The sequence below is a fragment of the Falco punctatus genome (assembly GCF_963210335.1).
Source record: "Falco punctatus genome assembly, chromosome: 7".
In the NCBI taxonomy this organism is placed as follows: domain Eukaryota; kingdom Metazoa; phylum Chordata; class Aves; order Falconiformes; family Falconidae; genus Falco; species Falco punctatus.
In genome coordinates this window covers 29,841,040-29,855,186 of record NC_137587.1, presented here as the reverse complement: position 1 = coordinate 29,855,186, position 14,147 = coordinate 29,841,040, and the positions used below count along the sequence as shown (strand labels likewise).

Here is a 14,147-nt window from a genome sequence, read left to right as displayed (position 1 = left end):
GGAATTATTTTAAAAATTGTATAGATAAGCAACTTTGAACAAGGTGTAAAAAATCTGGAAATCAACAGCAATGTTGAATGGGATAAAGTATTGGAAAAGAATGACACAAATAGGAAGTAGAATGTGTTCAAAGATAAATGAATGTATCTCCTAATGTTATGCATGTTGCTTAGCAACAGGCAGTAAAAGTGTGGATGAACCAGTAAGTACAGAAAGTAATTAAAGGAAAGAGGCATGTGCATGACATGGTACAGTATAATAACCAGGAATACAAAAAAGATGAGAAAAGCCAAAATGGAGAAAAAACAGCTTGAAAGAATGCTAAGAGAAATATTGAAACTCTTTTTATTCTTTGTAGACTGATTTTTTCCCTGTACCATTAGCTAGAAAAAAATAGGCAGCAACTTCCTCTATAATAATGCCTTAATATAATACAGCTTACCCTAAGGAAACAAGAATTTTAAAACGTGAACTGACTATAAAGAAAAATATTTTAAACCTCCACAAAGTAATAAATTTTAAATATAATAAAAGTTTATTTTGCAACAGAAAATTAACACAGATTTTTAATTATTTCAGTTAACTAATCAGCATTTGAAATAATACTGTTCTCTTTTAGCAAGAATCCAATTTGCTCACAGTTTCAGCCTCTGAATCACTTCTTGAAAGAGTATGTTTGTGAGGTTTCTTTTACAGCTTCATTTTCTAATGCTTAAATAAAAATCCTTATAGTGGAGTTTTTCATTTAACTGTCTTAAAATATGGGTTGGAATTTATTATAAAAATAAATTTCTATATAAAATACTTTTTTTATAAAATTCTACCAAAATGCATATTAGGCTTTTTTTTCTGCACCGTTGAATTAGAAGATTACAGAAGGGGCACCTAACATACACAGATCAATGAATGTGTTTAGAATTATTGTCTTGTAAGAGGAGTGAGAAGATCTGTGGTTTCTATATCTGCCAAAAGTTATTACATACTCTTCTGTGAGTTGCTGTACTGTTTGTGCCTTAGTTTCCTCATCACAAAATGATGTTGCTCACCAGCCACAGTGAACACATTAATATCATGAACATAAACGCTTTTACAAAGTTTGACTATTCATACAGTGATCACGTCATAATCGAGGACTGCATAATATTATTGTAAGGTATGCCTGTTATTACAAGTAATGTAATTTTCATAATGTACATGATCAGTAAGAATGACTGAAAACCAGGCTACTTAACAATAGAGGTCAATATAAATTAAATTCTAATCTGTTGTTCAGATGTAGTTTTTTAATATAAGTTATGGCTACAATAATTTGAATGAGGATTTGAATAAAGCCATGTTGTAACAAGGGGCTGAAATCTAAAATTGGTAGGAAGGACTCTACAGTTGGCATTTGGAAATTTGCACCCAAAAATATGAGATAATCTGGAATCCCCAGACTCTTGAGATTCTGTATTCCCCTAATCAGCAGGTATTTGTGACATCATTACAGTGTTTCAACTCCACATACAAGGATAAATGTTGCTAATATATAAAAATATATATATATATATATGTATATGTATATTCGGTTGGCTCAATTGTAGGATAGATTCCAACTCTAATCATAAACTCTCTGGATACTATTCTACCCGTGTCTGATTTTTTGAAAACCTGGAAAAACTGTGTTTTAAAAGTTTGTTTTAAAAGGATATTAAACTTGCAGAATCAAGCAATCAAGGATGGATTTGCTGCATGGTTTTATTTGAGCTATTTGGAGATTATGCATTTTATAAGGGTCTTCAGTTATGTGACTACATAATGCTGTCTTTTCTAAAGAAAGAGTTCTCGTTTAATTGTTTCAGTCGGAGTCATCAAGTGAAATTGTTCAATTAATGAGCATCTGGTCAATGTTATTGCTGAGTGCGTGGCCTTGTGCCTAGTTTAATCCATACCATTCAAACTCTGCAAGGTTAATTCACGTGTGATTAATCAAACTGTAAAGCCATTTTCATGTTACTGTATCCCTGGGTACTGCACCACCAGTAAGTATTGAGACTTCCAGAGTCACAGACTGTCATTCTTGAAAGAGTAACCTTCTCTAAAAAAAACCAGTTAGGTGACAGAAGCTTCTTTGTGACAAGATAGGAGGATTAATATTTATCTTTGAAGGTTCGTAAAAGAACAATATTCAGAACTAAATTTGCAAGAAAATCCCGTTGTTAACTAGGCCCTTTAAAAGCTTAGTCCCAGGTTGCATATAGAATTTATTTACTTGATAGATTCGGGTGGCTGTTCCAGTGGTTTCTTCATTCCAGTGTTTGCCTCATTGTCTGTCTTCCACTTAGCTGGGACACAGTGAGCAACCTAAATACAGTTTTCCAGAGTACTAAGGTACAAGCAAGTCTCAGGACTGTTAGGATATCACAAATTTAAGTGTGAAGATGGCATTTATTTAAGCAGAACAGTTATTTTTTTTATTTTATTGGATATAACAATGTTCTGTGTTAATAGCACTGCAACAGAAATCTGCTTTAAAATCAGTGATAAACTATGTAATACAGTGCCAAACTAAGTTGGCCACTGGTCTTCAAGTACTCTCTGTAAAAATGAATGTCCCCAGAACATCAATGAAAAAACCAAATTATTCCTGTTCTCGAGAACACAACGTTACCTAAACCCAAAAGAAAATCCTTTGTCGGTTGTAATAGTGCTGGCTTTCCTTCCTCAGTCTTGATACGGTTTGCATAGCTATTGCTGATTCCAGTTCTGTGATTAAGGGCAGTTCCAGCAATCCTGTTTGTAAATACCTGCAAATCTCTTTGCTACCTCTTTGCCCATGGAACACTGTTCCTAAGCCTAAATCAGAAACAGGAGCAGCTCAGCAACAGAAGGGCCATTGTTCCTCTTTTGAGCCATGAAGGCAAGAGAGTAAAGAATGGAAAACCAACCAGCTGAAAAAGATCTAAGACTCTCTGTTCACAGTTCACAGCTAGTTTACAGAGAGAAAAGAAAGAGATTTAAATGAATGTTTAAGGCTTACTGAAGTTCTCCAAGGTGTATCGGTGTTCTAACAAAACCGTCATGAATATGTATATCATTATCAACTTATGCAAGGAGCCAAAAAAAAATAGTAAGTACCCTTCCTCTGTTACTGTTTCTGCTGGCCTTTTTAAAGGTGCAGCATCAGTAAATGACAGTTCCCTTCATATTATATAATTGGTCTCTATGAGAAAAATCAACTGCTTTGTGTGGAACATGCTCTAAAATAAAAGTACTTATATTCTTATAAGATGTAGATCTGCCTTGATTCAGCAGCAGTGAAATAATAATTTAAAAAAAGAATACTTTAATTAATCTGACTTGCAGAGCACTTGATACAATAAGCTCTGTATACAAACATAGCAACAATAAGTCTCCCAGAGGAGACAGCTCAAGCTCGTAGAATAACTGGATGAGAATGCTTAGAAAACAGAAGAATTAGATCCAGTAGGTTCCATAATACTTTCAATCAAACACTGGAGTGGGTTGCCAAGAAAGTTTGTGGAGTCTCAAACTGCAGAGATATTAAAGAACCAACTTGCGACAATCCTGGACACCTAGCTGGCAAGGGGGTTGGACTAGATGATCTCAAGAGGTCCCTTCCAACCTTAGTAATTCTGTGGTGGCATTGAATTAAAAGGTAGGTATGTCTTTTCTCAAGAAAGATTATGGTTCCAAAGAACATTAACTGATGTTTGAAGGCTTTTTAGAATAACCTTTTGGAGAAACTTAAGCAGTGTTAGCTATCAGTTAAGATGTTTTTCTGTACATCAGTGAATGAGAATAAAAAAGTAAGAAGAATTAGGCCAATTTTAATTTTCAGAAGATGTAAGGAAATCTTAAGGGTTTTTTCCAACCTAAATGATATATGGAACAAGAATTGATTGAATAGATTTGAGAAAGTCATTGGAAAATTATCATTGAATAGAGGTGTTTGCTTTTTGGTTTTTCAGTTATTAATAGAAGGCTTAATTTTATTAAATATTTTCGTGATTTGTCAGTGCTGGTAGAGTATGTCAATGACACTAAGATGGGCAACATAGCAAAGAACAATGGTGAAAAGGCAGTTTGAGAGTGACCATTGGAACAAATTATTAGGAGAAATAGTGAACTAACTGTTATTTTAAAATAAATGTTGGTTACTTTATCTACATAGAAGTTGACTGAATGCAGACAGTTAACAAAAGAAACTGAGGCATTGCAGTACCAGAAGTCACACTAGATTTGCTAATGATTCCTTTTAAATTTAAAATTTATTAATCTGTGAAAAACTGTCTTAATAGCCAGTAGTCATATTGCCTGTTCTAGTATCAGGAGACAAATAATTCTGTTTGTATTGCTTTTAGGAACAGTTGTGATCAGTCAGATTAGCATATTAATCTCTGTGATAACACTCAGACAGCCTATATGGGTATGCATAATAATGTACCCAGCTACTAAGTACATCCATATGCATGGATCACCATTCTCAGAGAATGTCTTCAGGCTACTCCTAAGGCCACTGTTGCAGGTGCACAGGATGATGTAGACAGACATAGCCAAGCCATATACTAGCAGCAGCACGGTAAATGATGTTAGAGAGTCAGTCTAGTGAGATGCAGAATGTATCATTTCTAGATCTGGGTCAAAACCAACCACCTGCTTTAAATTCAAGGTCCCATACCAACAATGAGGCGTAACTGCCAGAGAGTTCACATCTCATCTAGCCTGGACAAAAGGAGTGAAATTTAATTATAGTTTTAATAATATTGTTTGGTTAATGAGTTTCTGAAGTGTCTGGTATTTTTGTTTGGCTCAGAACTGAGCTTTCTAAAACATTACAAAGTGCTATTAGGGTTTCTTTGTAAGTTACAGTAAAGAGTCTACTTTTTGCAGCTACCATTTAGAGGCAATCTGAACTATCAGACAATATATCCAGGCTCTTCACACTGCTATATTCTCAAATGGAATTATGCCAGAGCTGAGGGAAATGGGAAGTTAAATAAATATGGGGTTTAATTCTTATTTAACAGATAAAAAAATGAGTCATCGAAATGAGACATACAGAAGATAACACACTAAATCTGTAGGTGAAACAGAAACTAAACACAGAGTTTATGAGTGTAGGGAGATACAGTGACCCCAAAGTCATTCTCCTTTCCTTGGACAGGTCTCTTTTCCCCCACTCTTCCGTGTTGCAACTGTTTTACCAACCATTTCAACTTCCATTGTCTAATGCTGTAAAGAAGACATTCAATATCATAGTACTGTTACTGAATGTGCATGGGTCTATGTACTTTAGCAAAAGACAAATTCAGAGCTACTGCATGGCTACTGCCATCTTTCTGAAATAATTACCTGGGTTTTATATTTTGCCTCAGGTTTTGTGTGTGCCTCACCTTCATTAACTCTGCTCAGAAAGCAGAGTAAAGTGCCAACCAAAATTACTGCACCATAGCTGCTAAAACTAGGCAAAGTTTGCAGTTTTGTCATTGGAGTCCTGATACTTGCCTGCAGTTAGTCTTGCTACCTGGTTACAAAAAGGTGAGCACTGAACAAACCTAGAAACACCAAAGACCAGCATAAAAAGAAATAATTACCTGCTTGTCATGCTAATATTGAAGAAGAAGTACAGTTGAAACTAGCCTCCTTCTCCTTCCATCTTCTCTTCTCAACACCAATTAGTAATAAAACATGGTTCTCTCCAGGGAGTCTTGAGTCTTAAAACATGCTTTGGCAGGGTTATAGGTGATATGGTAATTATTTAAAGATGAATCAATTATGGACACTGGGGCCGTAGGCAACACACAATTTTGACTTGTACTTCAGTATTTGCCCAATTTTCATTAAAACAATTGGTCATATAATGCCCATGATATGAATAGATTCCAGAGTTTTTAACAAGAAGTAAAACTGTGATAATTTGATCTTTGAGCTCCAGAGGTCAAAAATGTGACCTTTGTGTAGAGCTCATTAAAATGAACATGATAGATATGTGCAACTATATAAGAAGTTTGGAAGACTGTCAGTAAAGAGACTTGCTTTAAATAGAAGCCCCTACCTGCCCTACATGTGTACTTTTTTATGATTACCAGCCAGTAGTAATTATCTTACCCACCTCTTCTCTTCAATAAACATATATAAGCAGTAGTGGCAGTTCTGCAAGATACCTGGAGAAAAACATGAGGCCTGAAGCAGTTTCTTTTATGTGTGCTGGATATGACTGCGGATATTAAGTTTAATATGTGAAATTTCTAGTCCACATAAGCTCATTAATATCTTGCTTTTATGCTTTTTTTTTCCTGTAAAATAAATACTGTGAATGTTAAGGTTCCCCAGAAGCATTACATTTGAAATCTTTACATGGTTAAAACTGAAGAAATTGTATGGAATCTGCAGGCTCCAATACCTTGAAAATCTGTGCTCTGGTTATGAAAACTAAAAACATAATGTTGTTAAAGATCAAAAGAATACCAATGTTTCAAAACCATGCTACCAGTATACTTTTCCTTACTAGTTATATGCAAAAGTTTACTGGGTAATAGCTTAAATTGAGTAATATTTTATTGCATTAATGTGTTATACAAATGAAGAAAAATAATTCACAGCTCTTGTTTCTTTGTAGTCAAACTAAATAGTCTGAAATAATTCCATAATCTCAATTTATTCAAACCAAGAGATCTCCTTATCTTGGATATTCAAGATTTTGCATGAATATAGCAAGACCGTGCTTACATGAACATATAGAAAGACTGCATATAAAATTAGATGAAAACATGTTTGATTTAACTGAATGATGTATTTATAGGTACAGTTCCACTGCTATTATACACTGCCCATTTCTTGTGCTTTAAGCCTAGGCTGGAGGAGCCCACTGTAACAGTAAGAAAATCATCCCAGTTTTACCACTTGATTCCTGTGGTTTTGTAGCTTTCAACCCCTAGTTTCTTTGCTGAGACTGCCAGTGAAGTTGTTGTAGAGTTGTTTGGCAGAGGCAATAGCTTGTAGGGAACTAGACTTAACACTATCACTGGGTAGTCATTGGTTTTAACAGTTTTAAGAATTTTAAAGAACTTAGATATGTTTTGGTAAATTGATGGTGGAGTTCTCTGTCCAATTATAAATCTCTTCCAAGTCAGCCCAGTTCCCCAAAATACACAATTATTCAAAGTACTTACTAGTATGAAGCGTGGAAAAAAAGATAGAAATTCCATGCCTCGTTGCACTTTTGAAGTTTTTTGAGGATAATGGCATTATTGTACACAGGAATTTGAGAAGTTTTTGCTTCTGGAATAGATTCTATTTTAACATGATCACGTGATAGTTGTTATGTGTGAAGAAATGTGTGGATGTTCTCTTTCAGCTTGTATTATGTTTTCTGAAGTGATTGCACTGAAGTGTTTTATATTTTATACTGTTTCACCTTAGCACAAATAAATGCAAAATTAAAACAGTAAAGAAAATGATTGAAGTTGCACAATGTTTGCGTTTTGAATTAATCACATGAATACTTCAGGAGACTGTAAATATTGTTTTTTAAGAATATATGTGGATACTTGTCTTGAAACATTATTATATTCAAAATATTTTAATATTTTTAATCTACTCCCCACCCCAAGCAACATCTACAGAAACTGAGATCAACATAGTAGGTGGGTTACTCTATAAATCAGTTCAGTTCTTCAACTTAAGAAAACCACAGCAATTTTCAGACTAATGCTTTCCTCATGTAACCTATAATATTAATCAAAAATCTTGAATTTTATGTAAATAGTAAACATTATTACTGGACAAGGTTAGTAGCAGTCGGAGGCTTATTCTTTTTTTCTCTAAGATACCAAGTTCTTTAATGTGTTTGTTAGAATCTCTATTCCTGGCTAACCTTGGCTAATAGTAAGAATAAATAATAGGAGCTGTTCAGCATTGCTTCTCTTAGTTCACCAAAAATATCAGCTCCAAACATAAATATACCAGGGAGATGCCTGCCTGTAGCATTTCTGCCCAGCAGGCTGAATCATCACCATCTACATACACACTCAGTTAAATAATTAATTCCATCCAGTTATGAATTCCTATTGGCTTTGTGGGACAGGATTTCATCCAAAGAGATGAAATGGAGTTCTAATTTGGTCACTTGTGCTCTCAGTAGCATCTCTTTAGATTAACTTGGAAAGATCTCTCCAGTTTATTTTTGTTGTAATTTCTGTGGCAGTTTCTAGTGCTTCAGAGGTCAGCTGAGAAGAGGGTCTTTCATGCAGGCAGAACTTTCTCCAATTGCTAAATCATGTTTAGTGAAGGCAAAATTAGTGTATTCTCAACAGAACCTCTCAGGTGGCGTTTTTGGACTTTCTCTTCCCAAAAAAGAAAATGACGTTTTGTAAGGTACTTCCTTTTGGAGCAAGTTCTAGTTAGACGTTTCATTATGTAAGTCTGGATTAATAAAAGAACCTTACATATTTCTACTATATAGTTCCAATCAGTTGGTCTAGTTTCTGCCACCTTTTAGTTCCTTCCTGTTCTATTACTTACTTTTATTTACTTAGTCCCACAGATTGCTTGAGATTTAACAGGTTTCTTCCTTGAAAATTCATCCTGTCATTGTATCTTCTGAGTGCTCTTCTGTCAATGAACCTAGCACCAAAGAGCTAAGAACATATGCCTACAAAAATAGATTTGCTTATCCTCCTCTTCAAAGTCAAGAGATTCCTCAACACACATTTATAAAAAGATATCCACAAAACAGGCCCATTCAGCTTTGCTGAGTTCTGTTTCTTCCTTGATTTGACATTTCTCTGTGCCCCTGAATTGGTAAAAGGCAAGCAACGGATTTATATATTGTAATGACTAGGGTAGTCTATTTAAATGCTTTTCCTAAACAGCTGCCTCATCAATGGCTAAAACCAGGGAACCTCTCAGTGCACATGCAGTTCCGCAGCATTCCTAAAATCCTTATGGAAAGTGTTGCTTTGCTAAAAATTGTTGTTTACTATAAAATCAGTGAACTCATGTTCCTGCTGAAGCACAGCTATCCAAATAGAGACAGGCTAGTATGTGGTTTACATAGATATGCTACAATTTAATTCTGCTCCTGAAGAAACTGTCAATATTAATATCCTCAGAATTTACATAAACAGATACAAAAGCTCTAGATCTTACCCCTGTATGTGTAATCTTGATTATCTTTTCTGTTATTTCAAATGTGTATAAGAAAGTAATATTGAAGTGTTCATTTTATTTGTACAGATATAACTCTTAAAAGCTAAGCTGGAATTCACTCTTTGATATGTCAGTGACTTGAAATTATTTATGTTAAAACATCTTATGAAGGTTTGATAGTGTAATTCATTGTCAGTACCCCACTGCTTTTCTTCCTCTTGCAGCTTTTTTTTTTTCATATTCTGTTACACACATGAAATGTAGTTTTCAGATGTGTGGTTATTGCAGCATGCTGCTTTCCATGCCTTCCTCATATTTACATCAAAAGTTTCCCCTCACTTGGGTGTATCAGCCATTTATGACTAGGTTGTTTCTTTTTTTTTTTTTTTTACTTAGTTGAAAACACAAGCAACATGTTTCTCCTAGAAAACATATTTAGTGAAATTACAGTCTTGTTTGCCATATGGTGCTTCATACAGATGGATGATTATTATGCAAATCCTTTGATTAGTGAGTTTCTGCTATTCTAGGAATCATTTGCTTTGTATGTGTTGGCTTTGTACACATTTAGTTCCATTCTTGGGATGATCTGGGACCATGCCAAATCGTTGATAATCTCAGTGATACATTTTTTTGCAATTTAAACTTTTTCTTGTATTTATGGTTTATTCCATTTTCTTTGTTCATCAGGCAAAAGATTTAACTTTTACTTCAATTTATCGTATGAGAAATACAATGCAAGAAGCATCACTCCATGCTGACTGAAATCAATAGCAAAATTTGCGTCTTTCTGTCATAGACTTCGCTTCCATGGCTATAGGCATGTAAGATTGGTGAGGGGACCTGTCAAATAAAATATTTTGTTTCATATGTAATGTTTTGTATGCAACCAGAATCTAGTCCGATGATTCCTGCTAACTTTTCTCCAGATCGCAAGTTTTGTAGTCAAGCACTGCACAGATTGATATGTAATGCTAGGGCTTTTTTATTTCTACACGGTTCATAAAGATTTTGGATAGCAATTGTATCTTCAGCTCTTCATCTATGAAAATGGAATGTTAAAAATGTATGAGAAAAGAAAATGTTACTTTTTGTAGCTAGCCCTTCTGTTAACTTTAGATTCCTTAGATCCAAGGGGCAAAGGTCTGTGAGTGATGGAAAGCATTCAGTATGTGTTTAATAAGTCCTTTACTAACATTATATACTCTATTATGGTTTGTTCAGGCTGATGTAAAAAACGGAGGGTTTTTTCCCCTGCCTTCACCAGGCCTAATATTCATAAAAATTAAAGCATTCCTAAATGGTATAGTTGAGGTGCATGGACAGGAGCATCAGATTTCTTGTTTCTTCAGAGAGGTGAAAATTAGACCTTAGTGCAGCTGAGATCCAAGGAGATATGAGAGGTATCATTTAGGCTCTCCCACAGAATGTTAATGCTGCACATCACAGTATGTGCTCCAGGAGTGGATTTTTGTAAATTAAGCTAATTTTTTATCTTTGTCATAAAACACTCTAATGATTGAGTCTACTAAACCAAAATTTAGGTTTTTAAATGTTTTATTTCATGCAATGTTTTGATGTTGTGCAAATATTTCAGACATAAACAGTATAAAATGATACAGTTATAACTTAACAGTATAAAATGTTATAAAGTGATATCCCTTAACTATATAATTCAAGGTTATAGTGAAGGAGATGGTTTCCAAGTATGAAACAGTATTTTATGATCAAAGCTGTTGCCTTTCATCCATTTATCTAAATCAGCTCATTGAAACATTTAATGAATATATAGATACCTGTCCCATAGAAAGCAGCTCTTATTTCTTCAAAGCCTGTTGAAAACAAAGCAGTTTTAGCTATATCTAAGGTAACACTCTAAATTTACTAAATTGTTTTTTTGCTACCTGGAAACCATTATACCTATATGAAATAATGCTCTTAATTAACTTTTGAAAATGTGTTTCAATACTTGGTAATCTAAATAGTGAAACTGTTCCAGAAGTGGGTCCTATTTTGAGAGACAACAGAGCCATCTTTGGACCTTCTTTTTCAGTCTGATATTGTGTGTGAATAATTTTATTGTTTAATGCTAGATATTTATCACTTTGCTTTCTCTCTCTAGAAATTTTCACTGTGTCAAAATGAGATGTTTGTTTTAGTAAGGACTTTCTAAATGGCCTGTCCACAATGGTAAGCAGATAGGGCAACAGCTGAAAAATAAAGAAACCAAACCACTTGCTGAAAGGTTCAATATCAAATCAGCTAGAATTTAGAGAATTTCTTTAGTAGGGAAGTAGAGAGGCTGGATTACTTAGTTGCTCAGTTTCATATCTGAACCTTATACATGATTCCTTATGCCTCCTAGTTGTAAGTCTCAGTTCTGTTGTCAGTTTCTCTATAATCTGCTTGATGGTCCTGTCTGTGAGTGTTACAACCCTCAGTTTTGGCATAGCACATGTCCTACACTGAAATATTATAACATTGTTCTCTGGTTCTTGCCAAGGCTTACACATAATACTGTGTAGTGAGTGTTCAGTGTGTATTAATGATTGCTATGAATTGCATTAGTAACTGCTAATTTTCCCAGTATTAAAATCCTTACAAAAATATCCTTCATCAGAATCTTCTGATACACTAGTTTGTATTGCTCCTATAGCACTTTACTTGGAATAGTATTCTTATCAACCCATCTAAACTTGGGCAATTTCTTACCCCCTCTGAAGACAATGATTAAACACCTGTTGCTATACATCCAAAATATTAATCATTTGACTTAGACCATTTAGCAATAATTATTTTCCAACCAGTACATGACAAATTTTACAACATCATAAGTTTCTAATATGTTTTCAGCTGGAGTAGCAAGAAAAAGTGCATGTAGGTGCTACTGCTCCTGAATACAACTCTTACATTTTATTAGGAATTTAGGAAGGAGCTGGTAAGAAAGAGTAATAAAAGGGAATATATTTTCTTTGACAGTATTGAAGATTTGAGACCTACAATGAAAGGTAAAGTAGTCTGGAAACATGAATATGAATTTAGAAATATGAATTTACAGAAAGGAAAAAATTCAAGAATGATAACAGGGGAATTAGGTTGTAAATGCCACTGTGTTAATAGAGGAGAAGCAGATGGCATATAGATTCAAACTATGTTGAGACATTACACCGATTTTTTCTTTTTTTTGTTAGTTTACATTTCTGCTTTCTGACCCATTTACATGTGAGAAAGTTTCTTTTTCTTTCTCTAAAACAGATCATACAAAAAAGTTAGTATTAAAACAATGTTATCTACACAGAAGTATTTAATAAGTAATCTATTGGAAAATATGGTCAACATGACCTGTGAACAATGCTCTAATCGGTAAAGGCGTAGTAAAGGTTTCACAGTATTTTGTACCTTTCAGAAATGTATTTTCTTTCTGGATATGTTAGAGTGTATATGAATTTGGTTTTATTGTTCTCTTTCATAGTTATGAGGTTAAATCTGTATTGTGATGCCACTATCATTAAAATTTCAGTAGGCAGAAATATTCCTTCATTACAAACAAATTTATTGCTTCATTGGTTTGCATAGTAAAAATGTGAGGAGCTACAAATTAAAACCATGACTCTGCTCTATAACAGAAAAATGGTTGGATGGAAGGAAGATAAATACCACTTACTACAAATGTATAGTGTTTGTCTTGCATAATTACCCACCAGAATTCATAGACAGCTATACACTTTTCAGCACTTAACTTTAATATTTTGTTCTATTGGACTGATATTGGTTGAAAGTGTAATTTCTAAAACACTAAATGCACTATGTTCTGCACAAATGGATGAAGCTGGTCAGACACAGTGAAGAAAATTACTTTTGGAGAATGATGGTCAGCAAATATTTTCCTTGCATAATCCTACCACTATTGTCAGATATTGACAAAATAAATATTCAAGTGTAATTTCTTCAAATGTAATTTATTCAAGCTTAATTGAGAATTAATATCTTCAATAACTCTAGTAAGAGTTGAATAAATCAGATATAGCCAATCTTTTAATATTTAGACCTTTATTTCTCATTGTTTTTCAGGGTAGTAAGAACTTCATGTACCTTAGCAGTTTAGATGTCATACATAAAAGAGATTTCAGTGGTGGCCTCCAAATGTGCTAAAATCTAGCATGTGCTGGTTTTGTTTTTAAAAATTCTTGGGTTTGTTAAAACTCCCCTTATCTTACTTCCATTTAAATTATAGTATAGCATTTAATGTATTGTTTCTGTTAAAAAACCCCCAACAATTCATTTAAAAGAAACAAGATCTGAAGAATTTGTATGCTTGAAATTTGCCTGATTTATCCAGCTGTCTAATGAAATATATTACTTCTTCCCACAAATTTCTTAGACTATCTCAGTTGTGACAACATGACATTGATTTTATCATAACTGATAATCTGAAACTAAAAGCTTTTTGTCTTACAAAAACTGGATGTTTGAGTTCCAAATTAAAGAACTGTCTACTCATTTGGAAACGCATTGAGAACTGTTCTTATTCAGAGACATGAAATTCCCTTCATAACATGCCTTTTACTTTCCAAAGTAAGAGAATTGAGCAGTCTGGCCATGCCTTATTTACATTTTCTGCCTTTTTAGCAACTGATCAACAATGAAGGAAAAATTAGAATACAGAAAAGCTGCATTAATTTTCTATAAATATCTTTCCTTTTGTCATTGAAAATAATGATGAGCAGCTTCTCTGTAATCACAAAAAAATTACCTATGGAATTCAGAAAGTCAGTTTTTCTTTCATTTTCAATGCTAAGATTAGGCTAATATTGTCTGTTGAGACACGGCAGTCCTTAATGTCAGCTCTATGCAGTCATCATCTAGCTCTACATCTCCTTCACACTTGTCACAGATAGTGCTGCCTTCCAGTTCTTCATCTGCCTGGATGAGACTAAACCTAAAACACCTCTGAAAAGAAAGGGTACACAAATAGTATTAGTAGGAAGAAGTAC

The 14,147-nt window shown here is 34.0% G+C and overlaps 1 protein-coding gene across 4 annotated transcripts in view; it reads left to right on the top strand.

Annotated features, from left to right (window-relative positions):
• The window catches only part of EFCAB11 (EF-hand calcium binding domain 11), a 116,634-nt gene that overhangs the window by 26,553 nt on the left and 75,934 nt on the right, over positions 1 to 14,147 (top strand). Inside the window, exon 5 of one of the 4 annotated variants that reach the window (XM_080395121.1) lies at positions 12,133 to 12,161. The exons of the other annotated variants lie outside the window; for them this stretch is intronic. Within the exon in view, the coding sequence (XP_080251247.1) occupies positions 12,133 to 12,161 (29 nt within the window). The remainder of the gene's footprint in view (positions 1 to 12,132; positions 12,162 to 14,147) is intronic. 4 annotated transcript variants of the gene reach the window in all.